The sequence below is a fragment of the Osmia lignaria genome, chromosome 10 (assembly GCF_051020975.1).
Source record: "Osmia lignaria lignaria isolate PbOS001 chromosome 10, iyOsmLign1, whole genome shotgun sequence".
NCBI lineage: Eukaryota > Metazoa > Arthropoda > Insecta > Hymenoptera > Megachilidae > Osmia > Osmia lignaria.
The window spans coordinates 11,411,166-11,438,513 of NC_135041.1; the positions used below are offsets into that span (position 1 = coordinate 11,411,166).

Consider the following 27,348-nt stretch of genomic DNA (forward strand, 5'->3'; position numbering starts at 1 on the left):
AGAAAAAATTAGCTCTTTTAACATGATTTAAAAAATTAATTTTAGAAGTTTGAAATTTTGAAAGTTTCGAATTTTACGGGGTTCCAAGAGCCGCCACTGTATGTAATTTATTTAATAAATATGAAAATTTATGTGAAAATTTAGTAAAAGCAATTAATACAAATAACTCATTTCCATATTGAATGCTGTAATATTAATGTAAGAGTGATCAGAAGAAAATAAATACCGAAAAAAGGAAAACGATGGAATAGGATAGACTGAAATATGCAAAATGGAATGAATCTAATAAAATAGAATTTCTATAGGAAGAACTCTATGTTATATGAAAATATTGGATCAGTTTCGATTCGTACACGTTGAAGAAACGATCGGACCTTGCGAACTATTTCCAATACAGCAATTATTATGGAAATTCTGGTAGAACTTTGAATAGTCCTAAAAGGAAGAGACCTGTTCGCAACTTTCGTTCCATTGTACCATTCATTCGTATTTCAATTTACGCCGGAAGGAAACGATTGCAGTAACACTATTGCATGCAATAGTACCATTTGAGAGAGTCCAACGTATGAAAATCGAGTACAGGTGCTAGATAACTGTATTTTGAGGCAGATGAAGCGCTTTATTCGCCTTCAGCGAAATTTCCAATTTCAAATTTCAAGTTTAGGAGTTTTTGAGTGTAATAAACCACTGCTGTCATTCAAATTTATCTATTGCAAAACACAACAGAATGTCAATTTTGTTCGACAGATTTATTTATTTTTTTGAAATAATATATTTATTGATATCTGCAATTATACTGCAAAAAAACTATGTCGATGAAGTTATTAAGTTTTCTAAGGAAAAATATGATATTTTTAAATTAACTTCACGTACTAGGTACACAAATTAATTCTGTGCTTTTTCCTTTTTTTAATTGAAGATTTATTTTGAAAAAGTCATAGTAATTATAATTATTCAAGGGATCGTTATTGTTATCATATTCTCGCACCACTTTTCAAATATACATAAGCACGAGAAAATATGCAAATTTGAAATAGTAATTAAGAAGGTGTGATACTAAAGGCACCACATTAATTTATACACATAATAGAAAATGTATCGTCCTTTATATTGAACATTTCTTTTTGAAAAAATTTACAATTATATTAAATTTTCTGCATACACTGTATTGTATATTTTTGCTCACAAAATAACATAATGTATATTTAAAATTCTATCAGGTACCTTCAAAAATGAATTAAGTAGAATATTTTATCATTCAATGAATATAACATTCTCCTAAAATAGGAAAGTGTAAACAAGAGTGCTCTTATTATATCTAAATTACAATTACAATATTTTACGAATCACCTTGCAAATTGGTATTTATCTTTCTTATAAATGTATAAAAAGAATTTTATGATCCTTTATTGCAGCATGTTAAAATCTTTTAATAGAGAAAATTTTTTCCTGTTTTTAATGAAGTACATACCAATAGAGGATGTGAAGTGGAACTCTTTTAAAAACGTTTTAAAGAGACTAGCTTGCCATCGTTAGTGGGATCCAGAACGAGTTCTTCTCGGTTTTAAAGAATACCAGATCAGGGTATGCGTTGTTAATAACATTTTTTTCTTTTTTTGGATTAAAAAGCTACGTCCGTTAGCACGGTAAATTGCATTTTGTGACGTTAAAGGCTAAAGGGGCATCAACGAGCTTGAAAGATAAAACGACCAAGGTAGAGAAAAGGAAAAGTACATTCTTTTTTTGTTAAAACTGAAAAGCGAAGTACTCGACAGAGAAAGACAGGGAAACTAGTCGAAAATTTTATAATGTCGAGAAATTCGTGCTCGGGTATAAGAGATGAAATTTAACTTTTGCGCGAATAATATCAAAAATTGGAATTTGCAGGCTGAATATTAAAATAAATATAGGATTTAAAAATATTGTAAACGCTTGTTAGGAACTTTTAAAAAATTTCTTTAATAATTAATTGCTTAATTAGAATGTAAATGATAAGGCACTATACAAACTATGAATTACAAAATTGAATTAAAATCGGGGCTCTCTTCACGATCTGTCATCCGAGGGTTAAATACTGATTGCTTGAAATTTAATTTTAATCATTTTAATTAATTACTAATTATGCAATTTTTATCGCGTTTTGAATTTTTGTATCTTTTGAACTTCCTGATTTAAATCGCCTCAATTTTTATCGTGTAATTTAAATGGTGATCTCTTACGAAGCTGCTATCTAAAGCACTTATCTCATTCTTATCACTGAAATATTATATCCCTTATCTAAATTACCCGTATCACTTGAAATTGTATCACCATGAAATTATTAGCGCTGTGCAGAAGTTTTCATTATCCGTATATAAATCGCGACGTGATTTTAACATAATGTGTTTTGTTTTATTATATCCATTGCTATATTAATGCGTTGAAGAAAATTTCTTAATAAATTATGGAAACCTTTGTATATCCTTGATTATAAATGAAAGAAAGAAAAATTTGTTAGAATTTCAAAGAAAAGAATTACAATATTTTTTTAAATGAATATTTGATGAAATTACGAATCAGCATATCGGTGTTATATACAGTACACGATATGTAATTTGGTTGACGTAAATGAAGATTTATTAGAAGCACGTAAAAGCATCGTATACAATGAGCAAGGTGTGGCAGAAAGTGTAAAATCAAGCGCAACAAGCAAAATGAAAGGACCACGAAACTTCAGGCTACGAAAGTGAGATTAAGTATCGTCGTTCCTGATTTATTTCAGGCTTTGTTAACTTACTGAAATGTACACAGTTTTCCACGTCCTCCGCTATTCATCTACCTTGTTATATTTCCTTTGCATAATCACGACGGAATGGTACTTACTCTGTCACTATTTAGCTACGTCGTAAATGTATTTATTCTCAACGATTCGTAACCAAAGTAAATTGAAGCTAACATAAATGAGTAAACTTATTATATTTATTTATTAATACTTAAATTTTAGAAAAAACGGGTTGTTAATATTTTTACGTATTCGTGGTTTCATTAATTATTTCTTAACTTTGCAACAATATTAGTACCAAAGAAAAATAAACTTCCAGAGTACAGAGTAACAAGGAGTAATGAGATTGCAAAACAAGAAAAAAAATTAAAGGGCTTCTTTGATAATTTTTTCAGCATTGCTGTAACTCCATTTTCCTTATTCATTTTTCAATAGTGTATTTCAACCGTACAGAAGCTTTAATTGAAGTTCTGATTATTAATAAAAAATGTGATATACTGAGCTTTTATGAGTCGCCAACAATATCCCGGAATGAACGAACACGTAAAAAGGAAACTTTATTCGTTTACGAATAAATTGCTTGTTCTGTACTCTATACTCATACTTTATTCATTGTTGCTCGCACGGTATCCTCAAGATAACAATAATGGTTTCGACATCTTCGATCGAACGTACGGTGTAATTGAAAATTGCAAAAAGAATTAATAATAACAGGGGCAGCGCCTATACTGCAAGGCTGATAGCACTTCCGAGTTCACGTTCACGGTACAAATTGGATTAGTGCACGCTTCAATTATGGCAAATCGAATTATCGCATCGTTTTTCATTCGAACACAACCGATAGAGAGGCATGCTTTATGGTTCAAGGAGCTAAAACTATTCAAAGATCAAATATGGGATATTTCATTGACGAAAATGGGAAAATTGGGTGTCGTTGTTTCCAAATTATGATTGGAAATCCTTGTGCTGTGTTGATATTTAGTTATCATTCATATTTCTTTGTTATATCATTCTTTCCTAAATTACTTTTAATATTAATATCGTGTTTTGAGAATTCTTATTTCTCCTATATCACTTTTTTCCCTAGGAATGTCTGATTTAAAAAAAAAAAAACCAGTAATTTTAAAAATCAAAAAGCCAGATGTATGAGAATTTTAATCAGGAACATAATTCAATTTTGTCTTTAACCTTTTAACAGCATATCTACTAACATGCCATCGTGGGATGAAACATTCATGAAGCATCGAAACATTTCATTCGTACCCTCATATTAATCATGCAAATGATTGTCGCATCGGTACAATTAACTGGTTTCACGCGATTCAATAGGCAAGTGTGCCTCAAACAAATATTCGACGGAGATTAAAGCTAATTGCCAGGTAGGACGGCAATAATGAGCAGCATAGATCCAACTAAGTTTTCCAATCAGAGGGAGGGGAGGGTGCCAATCAGTCGCGTTAATTCGCGGTTAATTTTGCCCGATCGATACCGGTATTCTGGCTCGTCCGTGTTATTTACTATTTCCAATAGCAAGCAGATAAGAAAAAGTAGAGAAGTCGTCAGGGGATAATTACGAACTAACTCAATTATCTCTCTCGTGGCTTCAGGCTGAAAATGTACTTTGTGTAATTAGCCCTCGAGTTGCCCGAAGCTCGCACATTACCATGGCTCTCTGCACAACGAACGTTTCTCCTCGTCTTTTCTTTTTTCCCTCTTCTTTTGTGAGCTACAAAGTTCCTCTGCCTTCGCCTTTGACGTCCAATCTCGTATTAATTAAGTCCCTTGTATCGAATTCTCTCTAACCGACCATATGTTTGTAATAAAACAATATTTACATCAAGTTCTCTCATAAGATGATGCGGGGTGATTAAAAAGTTTTCTCATATACTAAATCTAATGATATTTGATGACATAAAAGTTTTATAAAATAATATCTATAATACGCCATTTCAAAGCTTAAAGTTTCATGAAAATAACTACTTATATACGCGCATCTTTTATTTGTGTTTTGAATACGAAATGGCTAGTGATATATGATGAACGTTAAAGCAATGACTTTTAGTGGACTAGTTTTGTTGCATTTCATGACATAAAAGTATCGCAAAATGGCATTTATGATACATCGATTTAAAGTTAAAGGTTTGATAAAAGTTATTGCATATACGCACCATTCGTTCGTGTTCTCAAGACAAAATGGTCGATGATAAATTATAGGGAATAATGAATACCAATGCGATGGTTTCTAATGTAATACAATTTTATGAGATAAAAGTACCATAAAAAGGCAGTTATGGGTCATCAATTTGAAGCTTAATGTTTAATAAAGATGACTACGTACACGCGCCGTTCACTAACACTCTGAATGCAAAATAGTTGGTAATTAACGGTGGACAACGAGGCCACAGTTTTTAATATAATACAATTTCATGACATAAAATTATCGTAAAATATCATTTATTACTCCTCAATTTAAAGCTTAAAGTTTGATAAAAATTCATAGAGTAAATTCATAGAGAAAGTAAGCGAATGATTTCTTATTTGACTTTTAATTTGACTAATCTGAACAAAGCTTCATGTTCGCAAACGTCGAAAGATTACCGTTTCTCTTTCATGGTACGATAGTTTTTGTCAAGTGATTTTCGTGACACAGCTTTTCCATCTTCAACTTCTCGCACGAACTTGTCCTCTTTGAACAACAAGACGGAGTCCATCGACTTTGTGTTTAATCGCATTATCGTAGTAAGTTGAAAAGCTGCAATTCTACTGCAATTCACGTACACATGTACGCTTTCAGTGTTGATTTTCGAAACCGTACTTCATTGATACAATCATTTTCTATTGTCTATTCTCACTTTAAAGCTATTATTGAATTATTTTATCTTCTCTACGGTTTTATAATAATTAATTTAGATGTTAGTTCTTGTCTTAAGGAAGGAATTATTTTGTATTAGAAAAATTTAAAGGTAACTACCTATATAATTGTTTGTCAATACAGTAATTATTATTGATTGATCAATAGCAATAATTTTTGTAAAGAGAGAATTATTATTTGCTGATAAATTTTAAGGTAATTTAATTTTTAATATTAGTTTAAGCAAATAGTACTTAATAAATAGTCATGTTTTATTTAATCTTCATTTAATGCTAGTAATTGCAGTAATACCATTTCTAAAAAATAATTTATAATATTTAATTGTCACATTTATTTTGTTTTTCTGTTTCACATATTAATATTCTCTTTGACACTTGTTGAAGGAACAAATTTACCAGAAGAAAACAATTTTTTATTTGAACGGAGCTGTGGATAGAAACGTGGAAGCAAATAAGCCTGTAGCGTAAGTAAGCATTATAACGACGAACTAGGAATTCCTCGTTTACAAATACACGAATGCATTTACATCGGACCTAATCGCAAACAGCGATGCTTGCCGGAATAAATAGCGATTGTTGATTTAGGCTTTCGCGATTATACTGGAAGCTATGCAACGTCGAGCACAATTCCGATTGAGCGTAGAGGATCGAAAGCACTCAAAGCAGGAAATATAGACACCAAACGTTAAGCTCTTTACGGAGAAGAACATCAAATGAACACATAAAAAAAAATAAAATAAAATAAAAACAAGTATTTTGAAGAGTTATTTTACTACGACTACCTTGACAATTTTTGTTTATCATTAAAATAAGGAAAAATAAAATAACGTATCCTTTGATATTTCATAACTTACTGATGGCGAAAGTTATTACAGGTTATTTAAATTATTTATAAAATAAATTTTTCAATTCACAGCAGGGGACCAAATGAACAGATGACACAAAATAGTATGATAATCTCGAAATGATCACTAATTTCAATTTTGAACATAGATTAATTCTGAATGGAATTAAAAATATGCTTAAAATCATACCTTTCGTATTACAAAAAATACTGGTATGTTTCTAATGTAACTAATTCATAATAACTTTCAAGAAATAAGCTTTCAAGAGATACCTATGTACGCGCAATATTTGAATAGAAAGAAGTAAAATTTGTTATCCTTGTGTTTTGATTTCTTTGTATTTTCATTTATTAAAAAATTGACATGACGCCTTTGTTTTAAAACAAACTTATATTGTATTTAAGAGCATCACATAGCAGTACCTAATTACTTTCTTACTCTTGATCAAATATATCCAGTTACGAGTAAAATAACAGGAAAGGTAAAAAACATTTCAGCTCACGTTCCGAATAGTTTCAAACTTGTTGTATATAAAACCCGAACAGAAAATCCTCTAAAATCGTGTACAGTATTGATTTCTGTTGACTGTTTCAAGGCTATATCAAAAACAAAGTTTGATTTTGTTGGAGCACCGATAGGAAATTCGGGTAGGAGAGTTTCGTTAAATTTGAACAGCCGTTGCTGAGTAACTAATGAAAACGAAAAACTGTTGTTCGTTGGGGAAGCCTTTTATCTAAATCGATGCGAACGGGAAAATCGTTATTGTCACCGATGAACAATTTCTAGGAACTAACCACACTCTCTGGAAGTGTCTCCTACAGCTTCCGGTTTACGATTCTATTTTCCGGCATTCGCCGAAGAGTTAACGATTTGTTGAAATTACTGAACGAAACTAAAACCTCCCTTCTCTACGGGATGTTCCAAAATCAATCAATTTATTTCGTTCATTTTTAAGGGGAATTTGGTAAAAAATTAAGTAAACCACTATGCTAATTATGTCATGATAATTATCTACGAGTTAAAAATTATTGAAAGTTTTCTTATAAGCGAGGTGTTCCATAATAATGAATAGTACAACTCGGAAGTATTAATTATGAAATAAATTTGTATAACTCATTTTGAAGAAAGCTTACCTCAAAACTGAGAATACCACTATGATCCTGGTCCAAGGTGTTGAAAACGTAATGGGCGTACTGACTAGTATTGGCTGGAAAAATAACAAAAGATACTGCGTTAATTAATAAAATTCATTTCCTTAATACTACATATATACCCTTAAAATATTGAACTCCTTTAACTTAACACCCTCTATATGTATCTTAATTATATTAATTACAAGTTATAATTATATGGATTATAAGTATCCATCAAAGTGTTGAAATAAAATAAACAAAAGAAACGGGAATTTATTTGGTAAACAAATATTTTTATCTCGTCAAAATCAATTTGCGTCTCTCTCTCTGTAGAAACAAAGGGAGAAAGACACTTGTCCGGAATAACTTGGCGTATTTGGTAGGAAATGGAGGGATGGCCTTAATAAGCACTCCAATTTCCCAGATGGCAAACATTCAATGGCCTTCCTGAGAAACCTCTTTTGAGACCGTCGAATACCATAAACTGAAATTCCACTGTTGTATTGCTCTCTACGTGTGTGTATGTGTGTTAACTTCTGCTTGCCCAACGGAAATGCTTTCGATTTAAAGGCTGAGATTTATACTTGAAATTATTTCATGGAAATGTTGCTTTATTCCCCTTTCCGGCAAGTGTTCCGCAATGAGCTCGAGGAAACAGTTGTTATCTTCTCAAGCGAGGTCAATCAATATTATAAATAAGTTGTAGTTAAGACGAAAGGCACGTACATCTAAAGAATACAATTTCAATTTCTTTTTCTCCATTTTTTTTTTTGAACGAACCAAAGAAATATATATTTCAACTGAAAAATAAGTGTGCATCAAACGTCGGTAGTTCAAGTGTTAAAAGATAATTCTGTCTTCCCTGATTAAAATGTTTTAACATTTTTTTTAGTATAAAATATAAAAGGTAGTTTTAGAACCGTTTGGTGATAAAACAAATACCTCTTTAGGCCTCTTATGTATAAAATACACATTTGCATAAACATTCGCGCTTAAGTTGCAGCACGCATTAAAATTTAACGAGAATTATCAAGTAGTTAAACCAAGAATTTAGTAATCTCCTAGACTAAGACGTTTAATTACGGAACTATGAGAATAACGTTTTAGCGAGGATTGAGAAATGTCTATCCTCGTTGTCTCAGCTCGAGCAGAAATCTCCGAGGTATTGCTTCAATTGAAAGGATTCGTCTAGAAATTAGTACCCGTTCCTTCCGAATTATCACAGCGGGACTTCCGTAACAGCACAGAGGGGGCAAAGTAGATTAACTCGTCAAAGTTGTCAGGCTTGTATGGATCGAGCTTCCGCCGAAAGGCGACGCTTCCGTTGTTACTTGATTGTAGGGCAAAAGTCAGAAATTAGTTTTCGAAACGTAACCTCGTTCTCTGATCAAGTTAATCAAAGGATAATACTCTTAACTTGGGCCCTCCCCGAAAATGTGACCTTCGTCATACTAAAAATTTAAAGGATCAAAAATTACAGAGTTTGGAAACTAATTATAAAAATTAAATATCTTTAAAATTTGAAGCTAATTACTTGAAGATATAACTAAATATAATGAAAATTTAGAATAAAACAGGGCTTAATAATTCTTACATTTCTGCTGCTTAATAATAACGTCATAAAATAGAGGCTAAGAATAATTAAATATTATGAGAAGTTATATTTTGTTTATGGACATAATTATGGAAATCATCTTCACAGATATGGAAATTTGAAACTTAATGACTCTTATCGTTATTAACAGTGTTTTTACTGTCTTGATCTTGCTTTTAATAAAGTAAATGTTTCTCTGAATTCTTTTAGACGAAAATGTATTTACCCTGTAACGATCTTTTCATTTGCACGGATTCGTTCAACCTGGATACTACGAAATTGTTAGAAAAGCTCGTTCTTTACTCCTTTATTTATGAGGGCCTTACAGTTTAGATTTGTAGATTTACGGTACCATTTATTTCCGTTGATTGTTTATAAGATTTATACCTATGTCGCGGCATGAATTTCATAGACTACCTGTATTTTTATAAAAAAATATTTATTCTTATTTTACAATATGATATTTTATATATTTTTAATTATTTTAAAAACAGAGAATATTTCAAAGACACCAAATTTTTTGCTAATTTTTTAGATTGAAAGTTCTTGAAGATAAATTCATATTTTCCTTCAATATAAACTGATCCGCTTATATTCCTTTCCCAAAAGCAACCTCAGTTTGTTATTAAGCGTTCGAAACGTAAACGATCAAAATTGGATGTACACAAGAATTTCGAGCACATCAAACGTACGATGCTGAGCGAGAGAGACTGAACCAACAAACGATATTAAACTGGAAGCAATTATTGAAAGTGGATTTCGCAAGATATTCTAGTTATTAACCCGTACAACTCGGCACTTCTATTTTACCAATCTACTTCTATTTTGTTATTAAAAAACAAAAAGAAATAACAAGAAACAACTTATATTGGATTAATATGTCAGCGCCCAAAATGAAAACATGATTTACTATCATAAGCTATCAGCGTAATTTCAGTGGAATTCAAAATTTTCTTATGTACATTTTATTTATTTCTATTAATTAATTATTTTATTTTATATGTTTTAATAAAATTCAATTTTGAAAAATGGAATGAAATGAAAATATGTTCAAGGAACATTGTACGCGTACGTGGAGTATAAACATTGTTTGGTTTCATTTTCCCAGAAGATTGTTGAAACATTTCTCTATGGTACAAGAATTCGAGTGCAACCAAGTGTACAGGAGATATCTTCGCGGTGAAAGAGTGTTTTGAGATTGAATTTTTCGAGTCCAAAAGTATACATACTATATCTCAACTTCTTTTGAAAATTTTCGTTTACTTTGTGAAGTTTGAAAGGAGTCGGGTCTAAAGCATTGGAGAATTTCAAACTTGAAAGCTTTTATTTATGCAAGGTGTTTCAAAATTAAAACAAACGAAGAGTTCAAGAGGAAACGATCATAGTTGCAAAAAGTAAAATATCCGGTATTTGAAGAACAAAGTTTGCGAACTCTCTCCATTGTACACGATCCGAGATTCAATATTCTTCTCTTTTATAATGGGTTTCTGAATCCATTCACAATTTTATGAAATAAAATTAAGCTATTTTACACAATTTTTTTCTGACAAGTAAATACAGGAGCAGATCAAGATTTCTAGGGTACGGGGCTCTCTGGGTTATTAAACCCGGCTTAAAAATTCGAATTTATTCCAAATAAAATTAAATAATATTTAATTGCAAAGAAAAATAATAATCTACATATTAATAATATCGAAGGAGGAACTTCGAAAGGTACATAGTTTAATCTAATAATTTACTTAAAATGACTTACTCATGTAATAGTAATTAGGTCCAAAGTTTACAAAATTATATTGCATTCCGAACTTTAGAATTTTTGACATAATAAATGAAAGGCTTAGAAGCTCCCTTTAGTAGTTTTTCTTAGCAATATAATCTAACAGGGTACTTGGTTTTATAAAATAAAATGATTTCAAGAAAGCAAGGTTCGTCAATACATTTCTAAGGTACTCACGACCCATTCGACGTGAAAGAATGACATCACCGAGACGTTAAATATTTTCTCAAAACAGCTAAAGTTTAGAGAACAAACTCAGTATTTTTCGTTCTTCAAGGACTAGGATCCGCTCAATGTACTCTTCTCCTGAAGAATGAAAATGTACGTCTATTGAATACTAACAATGATTTTCTTTCACTTATATCCTTTTCTGATCTCGTATTTTCTTACAACTTTGAGTAAGTTTCCTGTTTACCATGGAAAAGATTCGAGGAACCATATTATAACTCTTCGCAAACACTATTACGTTTCACTGCATAGAAATAGAGTTGTAAATTATGTTCTACCATTCAGGACTCCATATTCCATCTCATCGTAAAAAAATGTAGAAATGTCAAGAGTTTCATGTTACCCACATCAAGGTTTTTTTATTTATCCTAACTTTTCACTTTTTATATAATAAATAACGTTTGCAAAGTGTGTTAAAGATGATTAAAAGTTAAAAAGAATATGGGATTTATTACAGAAATTTGTTTTCTTTAAATGCTAATAAAAATTTTCTAAAAAAGTTACTGTACTTTAAAGGGTTCCTAACTGCAACTATCAAACTAAACATATGGGTACCCTATTCAATATTTTCTAACACATTGTTATTTTACGTCAAACAATGTAACAGCGTTCTTCGCAAAGAATGGATGTTCTCGCATTGTCGTAATTCACTTCTGCGACCTTCGATTATAACGATTCAAATTTCGGAAGGTTCGTTCCCTATAGATACGCTCCCCTAGTCGGTTTCAAAGATATAAATTTCATTTCGTTCTATGGGGGTTGAACTGAATTGTATGTAGAAGTTTCGTTTACTTTCTCCAGCCGCTCCAGGGGTTTTAGATAAGTAGAAACATGTTTCTCTTTGATAAGAAAGGTAGTTATTTGCCGTTGATGCTTTTGACGCTATGAATATACGACCATTTATGAATATCACGATATTTCCACGAAAATTAATTGACGGACAAATTTCTGCTTTTTAAAATAATTAAAAGGTTTATTTTAAATATTCCACCTATTGGAATAACTTCTCATTAATATTGAAATGTTGAAAAGGCAAATGTAAATCACTATTTGACAGAGATAACACGATGTCTCCTTGGTAGAAAATATTAAATACATTTCTGATTTTGAAAATATATTTTTAGAAATGGTATATTACTTTGCCACGTTTCTGCAAATTTAATATTCATACTCTGTTGAAGATTGAGCAGATTCAAATATATTCATTCATCAAGAAATACTTGGCATACATTTTACCTTTATAACGATTTTGATTAAAAATACAATTATTCCTACTCTTTAATGAGAATCATTTAACTGTACCATTATTGTTTAATTTGATCAGATAAATAACAATCGGTTTTCTGTGTAAAACAATTCTACTTGCTTTCATGAATTTTCTTTTCGAAAATTTACAAATCTATCTCGATAAATTCAATAATAAAGCCGAGGCATTATTTTTATTCAAAAGGGTTCTATTGATAAGCAAATTGCTACAGAGGCGTTATAATGATTATGACAGGGCTTATATGTAAATAACTGGTTAAATCACAAAGAGAACAATCCCATTTAATGAAATGAAATTTAATGACGATATTTATGCTAATACATGGTACTTTGGATGTTGCAATAATTCATGAAACAAGTTGAAACATGGATAAATTTGTAAAAATCTCAGTAACAGGATGTTCTATGAAATTCAATTAAAATAAAATAGATATGATATCTATCTATAATTTGATTTTTAAATTTTTGTGATATTTATATAGTGTAAGTGCTGTTTTTTAGTATTTTTATGTCATGAAATTATGCCCAATGCAACATGTCAATAATTATATTGTTTAAAAAAAATAAAATCTTTTATTTGGGTCTTTTATCTGTACATGGATCGAGATAACACTCTGAACATGTTATAGCCATTTTGATCTCTGTTTGATTGTGGTACCGTGAATGTAAATGAAACTAATAGCTTAGAGTCAATAAATTGTAGGAAATGTTAGGGGTTAAGCTGTTACCCGTGAAACAGTACAGCTGCTATACACGCAACTGTAAAACGGGTACGTATGGAATAGTAAATTTTATTCGTTAAACGATAACTGTCGGAATCAGCGGAAATTGTGGACGATACGGTCGATGCTTGTCACATGCCTAATTAGAATTTGCTTTAGGGTGAAGGTATGTTAGACAGAAATTTACAAAATTATTTTATAGATTGCTTTCCCTATTGATACATTCCTTAGCAATAAATTATAAATTATTAGCAAAATTATGTGTTTTACGTTTAATATGAAACAATAGTGTATTACTTCAATAATTAGAATTACCATGACTTCTTAATAATACATCTTCGATTAAAAAAGAAATTAATTTGAACATCTATTGCATTAATTAATTTATTATATAAAATAATTCAATCTTCTTCAATTTTATATATAATATTGATGTGGCTAAATTTGTAATATAATTGAAGTAGAAATTTTAGAATAATAAAATAAAATATTTTTATTGCTACACAGTGTCAAGGAGTTAAATCTTAATAAGAAGAAATATTTCTGGGATTTTTTCCTATTTTTCCAATTCTCTTTTTAAAGATTTTGGGATAACAGATCGTAAATTCTCGCCCCTTTTCTTATGCAGAATAGTAAACAGATCACGATATCGGTACGATTTGTGGCAGCCGTAAAACCTATCGTAACTGTCAGACAATCGAAAGACGTCTTGTATACAAATTAGTTCAATTTTTTAGCTCGTTGGTTGAAGATGTAAAAAGATTAGATACTAAATACAATTTACAAAATAATAACTTTGCAACATATCTGAATTGCAATTCTTCAATATAATTCCATTAAAAATTTACTATTACAACCTAGCAGTGTAAAGTGTTAGAATTTTAGAATATTAGAAAATTAGAATCTCAAAATTATGGGATTTCGAAATTTTGAAATTTTTGAAGTTTATAAGTCTTAGAACTTTAAAATTTTGGAATATTCAAATTTAAGATTCTCGATATTATGGAGCCTTGGAACTTTAGAATTTTTAAACTTTAGAATTTTGAAATGTTATAACCTTAAGACCTTAGGATCTTAAAATGAAGTGGAAGCAGGCCACTTTAGCTCCTACCCAGTTACGCCAATGTCTTTTAATCTCTCATAGTTGCGCTACTGCGTTGTAGATGAACGAAAGACGAATGGTAATATTTAGAATATTCAAAGTCTAAGTTTTCATAGAATAGTCAAGTGCAGTTAAAATTCCCGAATTAATTCCATTGCGGGAGGTAAAAAGTTGGAGATAATGCGCGAAGTTTAGCGTTTCAGCAAGTGCACAACAATTGACTTTGAAGCGACTATTTTGCAAGTCACACGAGAACTTCGAAAAAGTACATAAACAGATACAAAACCGTACAGTGGCGGATATCTATGTATATCGTTTATACGAATGGATGAATACTGAAAGAGAGAAGGACTTTGATGCGAGAATTTGTTCTGTGGTAACTACATATCTGTATTCATCGAAATACCATGGGGCTATTTGCTCTATTCGATCGTACTCCCTCTTCCCTTTGTATTTTTCTTCCATTGCTACCTCTATATCACTTCTATTGTTTATGCTTTTCGGGTAAACTCAGGGTTACTGTGAAACTGAGGGAATTTAAATTGTGAACAAACAGAAAGAAATAGCATTCCTGTGGTTTTCAGACTAGAAACTTCGAACTAAACCACAGATCTTTTACTAAACACCGGTTACCATTGAAGACTGTTATTAACCCCTTGCCGTACTATTCTTTCAGAAATTGCATATGTCAGAACTAACACATTTGGAATATTCAAAAGATTTCAGAATTCTTGAATTCCAAAATTCCAGAATTAAAAAATTACAAAATTCTGACATTCTAAAATTTTAAAACATACAAATTCCAGAATTCCAAAATTTCAGATCCTAAAAATTACAAAATTACAAATCTTCAAAATTTGTAAATTTCTATGGGACTTGGACCACCTTACAAGAAGGGCTAATTTATGCCAACGAGTAAGTGGTGTTTGAAACGAAAATAATGTAAGGAGTATCTGGGTGATTGAATCTTAATAAATAGTTATTTTGACAAAATAAAGACGAATTGATTAATCATTGATTAATCGATGTTACAATATTGTATCGCCAACGTCATGATGCATATATAAAATTTCATAAACGAGAACACGGAAAAGTGTAAAAGGTATTTTGGTATACAAACTGTTGCTTAACAGGCTTATAACAGGCAATTATTCGCAGAATTGCAGCATTTGAAATTTAAATTCGTATCTACCCTCGTTTCTCTAGCAAACACAGTGAAAATACGCAATGAAAATAGTTACAAAAGTGCTTAACTCGCGATCTTGCACATCTATATTATTTATTGCAGCAGAACAATACATTTTACTGAAAAAGATGAATTCACACTGATTTCTAGTTCATGGTATGCTATGATAGAAATATATTCTACCAAACTGATAACAGATAGTTAAGTTTCGATATAAAAAAAAAAGATTTAAAAATATAGCATTGTTTAATTATTAACTTTTAATTGGTCAATGTATTAATTAATATTATCAGTGACATTTATCAGTGAAAGTAAATATCCTACAATGTTGTGAACAATAAATAATCCTATTTGTAGTACTTTTTAAACATATGATTTTGTAAAACGTGTGGATGTAAGTGTTAAAAAAAAAAATTCTCGAAAGCTTGAGAGAGTTTAAAGAGACAGATTGAATAGGGTGAGTTTAATTAAACGGATCAAGATGCTGTTCGCTTTCCCACGGGTTTCAGGCGCGTTCATCGTTAATTTAAAACGGTAGTAACACTTTTCAGATATTATAGCATAACGTGCTTACCTCCTTGCGGAAAGAACTGTGAGTAGATGCACTTGAAAGTTTCCTCCCTGACGACTCCCGTGGGACATTCTGCCTTGAAGCCACGATATATTCTCTTCAGCTCTGCCTCGGTGAATCTTGTTGCCCGACAAAGACTCGCCAAAGAGTCAGGTCTGTATCGTGGCGTCTGTTCCTCTTCGTATTCAGAGTCTGAAAATTCAACGCGAAAACATCTTTTCGTTAGTCATGAATAAGAAATTATTAAGAACATCTTGAACATTAACTACGGTAGACTTTCGTTATATTGCTGTAGACGCGTTTGTAGAAGCAGAAAATTTGTCAAGCTTCCAAGTTCTCATTTGATAGAAGAAGGGGAGATTTTTATCATTTCTCTTTATCTCGTAATTCATCATTCATAAAATTCCTTTATATTCTTAGTATTTTGACATTTATGTTGCTTGCATGCGAATGATGCTTAAATTTCCGTAAAAATATAAGGAACTCTTTTATCTACTTAGAAATACTAGGAATTATACATAAGAAAAATAATAGATAAGATTAGAAAAAACGGCAATGATGGTCGGTCCGTGAGGCATCGAAAAAAGGTCGATCGAAGGTAACTCGAGCACAATAAAGCTAAGGATACGTGAAGGAGTGGCTAACGTGCACGTATCCTGGAGAAAGCATGCTGGAATCATGCAACATAGATGGCTTGGGTAAAGCACGTGAGGAACTTCGAAGACCCCGTTGCAACAGAGCTCAGGAGACTCACACGTTTCAAGAAAATGTGTTTCAGCCTTTTCATGGGATGCAATTCAAGCGTATGGTGAAGTGCACGATAAATTGACACGAACATATTTGCGTTCTCGAATATAGTTCCCTCGATTTCTGAGTTCGATGTTGTCTACCGTGTTTTCAACGCAATTTAGATATGCATTGGCGCAATATTCCACTTGCGATATAGTTTCCTACTACTATTTCGAACTCATTCATGTCTAAATAATTTCATAGGAAACTGAACTCGATCATAGTTCTAATGGAATTTCTACAACTTTCGGTTATTATATTTTAAACGTAATGATACAAACTACCGTTTAACTGTTTTCAGTTAATTCCTGTACTACTTGTATTTATCATCAGCTTGTTGGATATTAATTTGATAAAACGTGCCAAACATTAGAATATTTCATCTTCAAAGTAACAAGTTTTAAAAGAGACTGAAATGTTCAGTTTAATTTTTTATATAATATACCAATGGAAGTATATTGAATACAAGATAATTAGAACGTATATTGATGAGCGTATCAAGATTCTTGATTAAGTTAACCATAATCCTATCGAAACATTAGAAACTTTCCCTAAGTGAACCTACCTAATATCTGGAAACTTTGGCTAACATTAACCACAAAAATCCAAACTTTGAAAATCCCTAGGATCTAAACCTCAAAGATATTCTGTACTTCAAGTATTCGCATCTTCATACTACATATAAATTCATACAATATATATGTATATTTATTTTTCATTACACCGAGATCTATATCAACACAATATTAGTTTAATATTTTTAGACAGTCACGCAATAATCACTATCTCACTCGATAAAATATACTGTAATAACAATTTGCACAACTTTGTTCTTTAACTCTTTGGTTACCACATGTAATTGATTATAAAAATATAGAAATTAAAAAATCCTAATTCAGACTCAACATTCTGGAATCCTCATACGTCCTTAATTAAAATATTAAGTGTACAAATTAATTTGGTGCCTTTTTTTAAATCAAAGATTTATTTTTAAAAAGTTATAGTAACTCATCATATTTTCGCCAATTTTTAAATTCACAGAAGCACCGGAAAATACTCAAATTTAAAAAAACAACTATGTAAATTTAATGCTTAAAGTATCGAGTTGTTATAGAAAATAAGCACAGTACCTAGAGCGAATTTGACGCCGGTCCAAGCCTGTCGGATGTAATTGATCAGCCTCCTGTAGAGTGGTCTGGGCGGCCTTTTGATGGTGGTACCTTCTTCCTCGTCACCCTGGCTGTCGTTGTCCAAAGCTTCCGGTGGTGGTCCCACGCCCGTTAGTGTGCCAACTTGATTCCTTTCACCAAGGATATTCACAACTTCCCGTAGTTCAGGCGCTACGCCTTGCAATGCTGAAGAGTAATTCGCGGGGGCGACGCCTGAACCGATGAGATTCGCGCCGCCCCCGCGATCCCTGCCACGTCCACGGCTACCTCGACCCCAGGTGGTACCGCTACCTTCGAGATTTTTTTATGCCGAATTAAGTCCAGATTATATTGGTAGAGTATATTAACGCTAATAGTGGTAAACTTACTGCACCATCGTACTACCCTTCTCTATTCTATTAAAAGGAATAACTTTAGTGTTTTACTAACCATTTATTTAGTCATTTCTTATTAGCTCTAATATACTCTACCACTTACTCTATTAATTTAACATAAGCTTGATTTACATTAGTATAATTACTTGCATCAGCTATTGGTTAGTCTGCTTTTCTAAATATACCTAAATTAATATTGCAAGTTATGGTAGAAATAATTAATTCATTTACTATACTAAGGTAACTCTAGCTTTGGGCTTTATGTTTAAATGCTACGAGAGTTCAACGAATTGAAGGTTCTGCATGGATCTGATGCATGGTGTATGGAAATGGTGAAGGTTCAGTTTTCGTGATTTACTCAAAAGCTTGATGATTCGAATATTTTAATTAATGTTAATATTTAGTATTGATATTGCTCTAATGATGACTGAATCGTGTGTATCTAAGGAAATAATTTAAAGCTTAGAAAGAAGAATCGAATGAAAATTGTTGCTATCTCAGCAGTACATCCTCTGAGGGTTAATGATTAAACAAAGGATAAACCCTTCTTCTACCTTTACACCTGACAAAATACAAGTCGTTCATTTTGATTGTTAAACAAATAGTATAATTTGTGTTCCTGTTACAAAGTTAAGGATTAGCATATTATTAACCTGGTTACCAAGTAGTATTCTTAACCTTCGTCAGTTGGCTTATTTTCCTCAATTTATCACGTCTAACTCGTGTTGGAGTAGCAGCATTTACGCTTGCCGGTTTACACGCAACAACGGCCGGCAAAGATAGTTTGAGGGAAGGAAGTCTGGAAAGCATATTATAGTTCCGAGATACTGATGTAACTTCCATCAAAACCTCTGTTCCAGATACACACGTACACAGTTAGGTAGGTCAGGACAACCCGAAAGATTAGACCGCATCGAGTTAAAACCGAGCATCCTTGGGCCAAGATGTTGGTGTTTTTGGGTAAATCACGAATGAAAATCTCGTTCGATTGGTGTCGCACAAAAATAAATGAATTTTTAACGAGAACATGGGAAACCTGTTAAGCGTCGTCGGCTTAGTTTCAATTTCAGAATATCGTGAATTTAACCGGTCAATTATTCATCGCCAGGAAAAAGGGTTCAATTAAACGGAATTTCGTTATCGAATCATGCCAGCGATCCATGGTTTCATATCAATCAGAGTGGTATTATGAAATATTGAACTTTATATATATATTTTTTTCATTTTATTGTATTGTTTTAAGTATTAATCCTTGAATAGCGATAGGCCTGGGTTAATCGTATCCCAAACTTACAAAACGTATACAAGGACATGAACATAAAAATTAAATGTTTAATTTTTAAAGGAACAGTGTCAAATTTAGAAAATGAAAATAATATAAAATACAAAATTAAATTAAAATCCTCGCTCTCTCCATGGTCCGCCGTCCGAAGGTTAATCGGAATGCATTGCAGTGGATAGATAAAAAGAAAATTCGTTCAATTTTAAATATAATGGTTAATGCACTTGGTTGTTAGTGATATGCGAGAAAACTCAACCCGAATCGAACAATTCCTACCCCCTTGATCCCTATCAAGGACTGTAACATTGATTTTTTTAAAAAGAACCGTCTAAACTTTGCTCGAAAAAAAATCAAAGGGAGACTAAATACTATTTTACTAAAAATAAGCCTTTAAAGATCCTTAGGTACTTCTCTAGAAAAAGCTGTAACATCTTTTATTTGAAATGAACAAATTACTTCCAGTAGTGAAGCTTTGTTATTTCCCTTACGAGATTTATTGCGATTTATATATATTTGAACGATACATTGCAAAATTCTAATTAATCTATAATGGTGTTCGTATTCCCTTGCGCTATTCACGGAAACATGTAATAAACATAATAAACGCTTCTGCCTATACTCGCGACTGGTTTGTAATAAACTTTGAATAATTAGGGACGGTAGTTAGGGGAACGAATTATGCGGCTAAATGATAGTAACGGGTCAGACTAATTCCTACATTAAATAAAGGTGTAATTATGTTCCAGAAATTAAACGATCCAACAATGGCTGACTTCGAAACGAGATGATAACAGATCAGCGTTGGGTATTAAGCAATTAATATTTTAATTAACTGAAGTATTCAAGTGAAAGGAAAATTTTGTCTAGGAAATTTAATTAATAAAACTATCCATCCTAACTATCCATTTTAAATCTAAGCGTAATTAAATTTCTATCTGCTTGGTGTATCCATTAAAATTTGTTTACATTTTTATTAATAACAAGAATTATATTCAAAAGAACTTGTCTGAATATTGCATTGGACCGCTCAATCGAATCAAGCCTTGTTTCATTTTGACCCAAGTAATGTTATTCAATGTACAGTTTCCGTCTTTGATCCAGTATATATCCTAATTGCAATCAGCTGTGTGCACTATTAATGTTAGATATGGGCGAGCAGAATGATCGCAGCAACCTAGATAGGCACTGACACGGAATAAGATGCTTAGGCTTTAGCTATCTGACCCGACAGCCCCATGAATCACTGAATATGGTGATTATTATTATAATAAAGCGTCGAAACTCGAGCTTTCGCGCCCGAATTCCGATATTCAATAAATGTGGGCATGAGAAAAAGGAAAGTATTTGAATAAATAAAATACAATGTTCGGGGGTAAACCCCGAGGTAAAAAAGACCTTGCGGCCAAAAAAACTCGAAAAAAAAGTATATTCAAAATAAGATATGTACGAGTGTGAGGTGTGGATGCGCGTACTCTTTTCGAGAATGTCGGTCGTCTCATGTCTGAACCGATCTGAACTGATCCGGCGGAGAGCCTGAGCTTCTGTGTGCACTTTCACAACACTTGATATAATGCATAGGGAGATAATTCGCTTTCGCGTCAACTACGATTTATACAGAGAAATTTTAGTGATAGTGTCTTCCAGAGAACAGTGAGAGGCCCAGGCGAGTCCCGGACCGGGACCAACAAAAGCCATTACGTGATATAATTTACTGTAATTACACTTTGCACTTTGCCATTGCAATGAATCTCCTTACCATCTTGTCAAAGTTGGATATAACCAGGAATCTATTCATTTCTAAATTGAAAGCATATATTATTTCAAAACTAAATTAAACTGTTTAATGAATAATAATTTAAGTAAAAAGTGAGTTATATATTTCATAAATAATAATTTAAGCAATAAGTGAGTTATGATACAGGATTTTGCAGCAAAACTGACCATAATATGTCAAATTTACTGAAAGATTGAATAAGGTTCTAAGCCTCTACCAGGGGGGACATGTCCGATATGTTCACCGTGACATGGTAGATAAGATTCAGAACAGTTAACTAGGCATGGCTTGCCGTTCCTTATCTACTACCTGCTTCACTTAACACGATTACGCTTTAATAATGATGTTGAGCATCACGCTTAAAGCCTAGTCTACACTTACATTACCTTTCCTCGAAATATTAAAAGAAAAATATAGAAAAATTATTTATCCAAACAAAGAAAAATCACAATCGGTTCTTTGATAAAAATGTATTTTTTTATTCTAAAATATTTTGGCAGTTCGATATACTAGAGACGAATCCAATGTTCTCGTTGTAATTATAAAATTATAACTAAACATCAGGGATCTATGCGACTACCTTTAATTAAAGTACGTAAAAGGTATATTCTTACATGATTTTTAAAAAGTATTATTCGTCACGATTATCCTTTTTCGCATGAGAAATGTTATTGCTGATTCGAATAATATTGAAAATGAGCTTGAATGAATTGCTGTATGAGAATGAAATTTTATGTTTATAAACATGGAGTAATATTTTTATTAGAATAATAATCTACGTCTAGGTAGGATAGTCAATTTATTTCTTATAATTTACTATTCACTGAAAAAAAATGGATTGAGCAAATGCCACTAAATGAAAAATATTTTAATTGAATAGAATAATATTTGTCATACTTTTCTGTTATCAATTTATCAGAATTTCTGTATTTTTAAAATGGTTATTCTTTGATATAAATGACAACCAGCCATTTTGTATTAAAACTGTTGCTGAAACATGTACACTGTCATTTTTATTGAACCTTAAGATTTTATTCGATATACGATAAGCATTATTTTAAAATATTTGATCATCAAATTTACTATATTTTCAAATCAAACATTTAACATATAATTATTTATTAAATCTTATCATTCGGATAACTTTTTAAATGTTAAATGAGTTTTGTAGATTATTATTCGAATAAAAATTCATGAGAACAACATTTAATTTCTTTTCTGGGAATGAAGAAGATACCTTGACGTTTTTTATAGGAGGGGAGCCCCACCACAGGGCCACAACCCCCAGCGCTCCCCGCAACAGAGGAGCTGATGGTGGCAAGGCAGGGAGCCCCTCGACCTCCTGCCCCGCGTCGTTCCAAATCACGTCGTCTGCACCCACCTCCACCCCCGCCGCCACCGCCACCCCCGGCGGACAACACCACGACGGGTCCAGGGGTACGTTTACGTGCCCCTTCTCGTGCGGAGCCCCTTCTTTCTGAGGAGGGCCCCGCGAACTCCTCACGCCGTAGTCGCAGGCTTCTTCGAGCCCTGGAATCAATTTTATTTCTTCTTCGTCTTATTGTTAATACAATCAAATTTCAAGAGAAGGATTCAATATTTGAAAAAAGAAGTTTATTTTGAAATTATCCACACTAAAAATTTCAAATTTTCATAAGTGATTAAATGAATGAACATTCAATTACCTAACAAATTATGAACGCGTTTTCAATTATTTTTTTTTTAATGTGCTTTATTGCAGTCTATTTTCATTGTGATCGTTAATATGTTAATAACGTAAATTATCCGTTATGTTCTCCTTTGGTACACCTTACCAGAATTTATGACGAACTGATGAGAATTTATGGGAATTGTGATTTAAAATGGGATTTTCACACGTATCTGTTTTACGCCTGAAGAATTCGCTAAGCAAATGGAGTTTCTACTGGTCTGATTAAAAACAGTCTTTTCTACTGAACTTTTGTTTCCACTGAATACATTTCATTCCAATTAATTTATCGTTGTATGGTATGATCTTAATATAAAGAATAATAAATAATATCTATACCATTCTACTCAACAGTATAATATTTACTTCTGGAAAAGCTAAAACTATTTACAATAATTAAAAAATTTAAAAAATGTGTCCATTCAATAAAAAGTGATTGAAAATTGAATATGGAGTAAATGTAGAAAAAATAAATTATTATAACAGAAAAACAGAAAAGAATAATTTTTTTAACAGGTTGTGCAACTTTTAATTTTCATTATCTGTGAGAAAAAACGTGTCCCCCAAAAATAGGATGCACTGGAAAATGAAATTTTTTTAATTTGGTCAGATGCTTACCTTTTTTCACGTACAACCACGTTGTTTCCCTCTTCAAAGATAAAATATTTAAATTAATCTTCAGGATATTATTTTCGCCGGCCAGGTATCCAAAAATTAAGTATTAGTGGATTAAACGCACTTGTATTAATTTGAATGGAAATATTCGATGCTTCCTTTGTGCACTGTACACTGTTTCCCTCGAATTTGTTACGATTTGAGACGATGCGGTGGGATTCTCAAAGTTATCATAATGAGTATGTGTAATGATTTTAGTTAACGTGTCTTCGAATTGATTTTCAGTGTTGAAGGTATCTGAAACAAACAAACAATGAATTTGGTTGAGAATCGCTCGTATAAATAATTCTAAATACAATTTAAAAAATGGGAATTATAAAAATATTGATATCAGCTATATAATATAAAATAGGTCATCGAAATGGTTGTTTTCGTAAAATCTAAATTATATCACAGCTATTTACGATGCAATTTTCCAAAAGTTATTCTTTCCCTCTACTGAAATTTCAATTTTCCGGTAGGCGTGATACGAGCTCGTAACATCACAAATTTTATTGCTACTCCCCACAGAACTATATGATCTAAGATCAGCTTTCACGTTATGATTATTACTAATTAAATTAATATTAAATAACAAATATAAATCAGCATCGCAAGTATTAAGGATGTACTATTTCATAAATTAATTAATTAATACTAGCATCAAAATTAGAATTTTTTAAAAATTTCACATAAATTACTCAATTATGAAAATTACTTTCCATATGTTAATCATTATAAATTTTTTCTCAAATTTAATCAACTACATTTTCTTATTTCCGAAATGAAGAGTATAACAGAAAGTGAACATACTTTCTTAAAAAGTGATACATCGTTTTAAAGAAAAAATGAACAATTCATAATAGAAACTAGAAGTACAGGGACATATAGATTTCACAGATTAGTTTGCCCGAACAAAATAGAGCTTTCAGTAGGATGATCGTAAATTTACCACACTTTGCGGCTGCAAGTAGGAAGACGCGTGGTAACACAGGTGTCCACTTGTGGGGTGTAAATGTACCTTGCGGTGTGCTGTGTTTCTGAGCTCGAGAAATGGAATTTTAGGTTCATCCAAAATAAACTCTGCATTCATATTGTATTACCAAATTACTCTAAACTCTGGTACAAACTTTAAATTGAAAAAAAAGGCTTTATACTTATTATCTTAATAAATACCAAATTATCTTAAACCCTAACATAAACTTCATTTTAACTAAAAAACTTTAAATTTATAATATTAAATTACTTTAATATTACAAAATAAAGAATTCATAGTATTAAATAATATTTGGAAAAAAGATTTCTTCAAAAGAATAATTTATTTTAAAAGAAAAATTTGAAAAATATTAAGTGTATAAATTAATTAGGTGTCTGTAGCATTTCGAATTGGAATTATGATGACTTTTCAAAAACAAATCTCGAAGTAAAATAAAAAGAAGAGGCAGAAAATTTGTATACCTAATATTTGTTCGGGATGACTCCCATAAATTCTGCTAAAGATAACACTGATAGCTCATTATAATATTCATTTATGTTTGAAATTAGGTTGAAAGGAAAACCGTGTAGCAATTAATTGGATGTAGCAAGTGTTAACAAGATTTTGGCTGACAGCATACTGAATACGTGTTCTTTGTTCGCACTGATGGAACAAGGTTTACGTTCAAACGATAAAGTCCGGGTCAGAGCGCTCGTAAAAGTACTACTAGGTCGAAGATCTTCGAGATCACTTGAAATAGAAGACCTTATGCACCGTGCACTTTGTACGTATATCCACTTACTCCCGATTCCGGCAGAGGAGGCCAGAGGAAGTTGAACAAGAGACGGATACTCTAACTTTCGCCTGACTAACATAGAAATCATGCAAGTACATCAAATATGAAGAACTATTACCAGCAAATAGCTGATCAATTATAATTTTTGCTTTCAGAATTGATTTCTGATCCATTGATCCAAAAGTAGGTCCAAAAGGGATACTTTTCCCCAAAATATGAAATCTTTAAAAAATTAATTTATATTATAGAAGGAAGTTGCTTTTGATAATATTAAAAAATGTATGAAATTTTAGGAACGTGCAGAAAATATCCTTCTAATTAAAACAACTTCTTCAAGATGGAGGTCTTAATAAAGTTAACTGCAATGAAACATGATTTACGCCCAGCAATCTCGACAAGTATCATAGTAAATATAAGATGAAGCTGAAAAACTCTGATTTTAACACATGGCCCTCGACCATCGCGTCGCAACGTGTGTTAAATAGAAATTGCAAGGGAGTCGTTGGCTGTGGCATCACTTATTCAGAACACAATTGGTATCGCTTCGTGTATCGTGTGGGTTGTGTAAATCTGGCTTTAAAGTTCCACGATTTATGAACGGGGACTCGACCCTGGACGAGGTGCCGGGGACCGAACTTGTCTCTGTCGAAGGTCGACCAACGAGGACATGCCATCACCCTCAACAAATCTTCCAGGCTTTGGTGGCGGCGGCCTGGTAGCGGTCTCTGCAGAAACGTCAAGACCGTTCGAATCTACGTAACAGCCTATAATTTTCAACGACACGATGAAGAAGACAGAGATATCGCACGCGTGGACCTTAGACATTTGCTAGTATAATTTACATAACAGATACTTTACATGCACGTAACTTATATCGTGCACGGTTTCGTCGTACCGAAGCCTGACCGATTTACCGCGCATAAATTAGTACGCCTCTAACGACGAAATGGAATCGCCTCGAATACATGTATGTATATTGCGGTTGCCCGATATGTCTGCTGTTCCATCGTTCCTACCAATTGGCTTTGCTTGCGAAGAATCCTCAGGGAACGAACTATGTTTGTACTTGGACGATTTCAAATGTACACCTGGGGGCAATGGAAGCTTCTTTTGATTAACTCTTGAATTCCTAAGAGAAGGGAGGGTGGGGTTCGTCGAACTCAAAGTTTAATGACGAATTAAACCGATTTCTTTTCTGAAAAAAATCATTACCGATTCCGACTTGAAACTTGAACATATTAAAAAAGGATATTTAAAAAGATAGGATATCATTGCAAATAGTCTCTTACTATTTTTAATTAAAACTTACGTTGATTCAGTGCGAAATAATGACAAAATTGGAACTGAAATTGAAAGAGTAAAAAGAAGGATTCGCGGAGCCCTTCTCCCCAAATTTATATGATAGTTTGAGGCTTAGAAGTTCTAGGGTTAAGAGCTGCTCATTGTAAATAAAATTTTATGAACAAGTGTCGACGCTTCGCTCATTTCCCTTTTTTTTCTTTAATGTAGAGCTTCACGATCATCTCGTGACACAGCTCGTTCCTCTTTACACTCCACTTCCATTTCTTAATTCATCGTCCCTGGTCTTCTTTATCGTCTTTACCCCTTTTTTTTCTTACGTTTCCTACCTCCATCTCTCAGTTTGATCGTTTTCCCGATCGTCGACAACACCATCGGAAGAGCCACATTGAAAGACATTCGGGAATCCAGCAAGAAGATTGGGAGAAGAAGAAAAGTGGCCCATCGCGATGATCGTGCGGTGAAATTCAG

General features: G+C 32.2%; 1 protein-coding gene and 1 long non-coding RNA gene across 2 annotated transcripts in view; one reads left to right on the forward strand and one right to left on the reverse strand.

Annotated features, from left to right (window-relative positions):
* LOC117611638 (uncharacterized) overlaps positions 1-26,403 on the reverse strand; it is a 36,537-nt gene extending 10,134 nt beyond the window's left edge. The window contains exons 1-7 of the mRNA XM_076690584.1: positions 26,256-26,403; positions 23,892-23,987; positions 23,771-23,801; positions 22,826-22,974; positions 17,976-18,305; positions 16,060-16,248; positions 7,611-7,684 (exon numbers count right to left, since the gene is read on the reverse strand). Coding sequence (XP_076546699.1) covers positions 7,611-7,684; positions 16,060-16,248; positions 17,976-18,305; positions 22,826-22,974; positions 23,771-23,801; positions 23,892-23,987; positions 26,256-26,403 — 1,017 coding nt within the window. The remainder of the gene's footprint in view (positions 1-7,610; positions 7,685-16,059; positions 16,249-17,975; positions 18,306-22,825; positions 22,975-23,770; positions 23,802-23,891; positions 23,988-26,255) is intronic.
* LOC117611931 (uncharacterized) lies at positions 2,221-6,361 on the forward strand. Its single transcript, XR_004583271.2, has 3 exons — positions 2,221-2,725; positions 6,017-6,096; positions 6,218-6,361. It is a non-coding gene; the product is annotated as an uncharacterized LOC117611931 (long non-coding RNA).
* Positions 26,404-27,348: the final 945 nt, after the last annotated feature.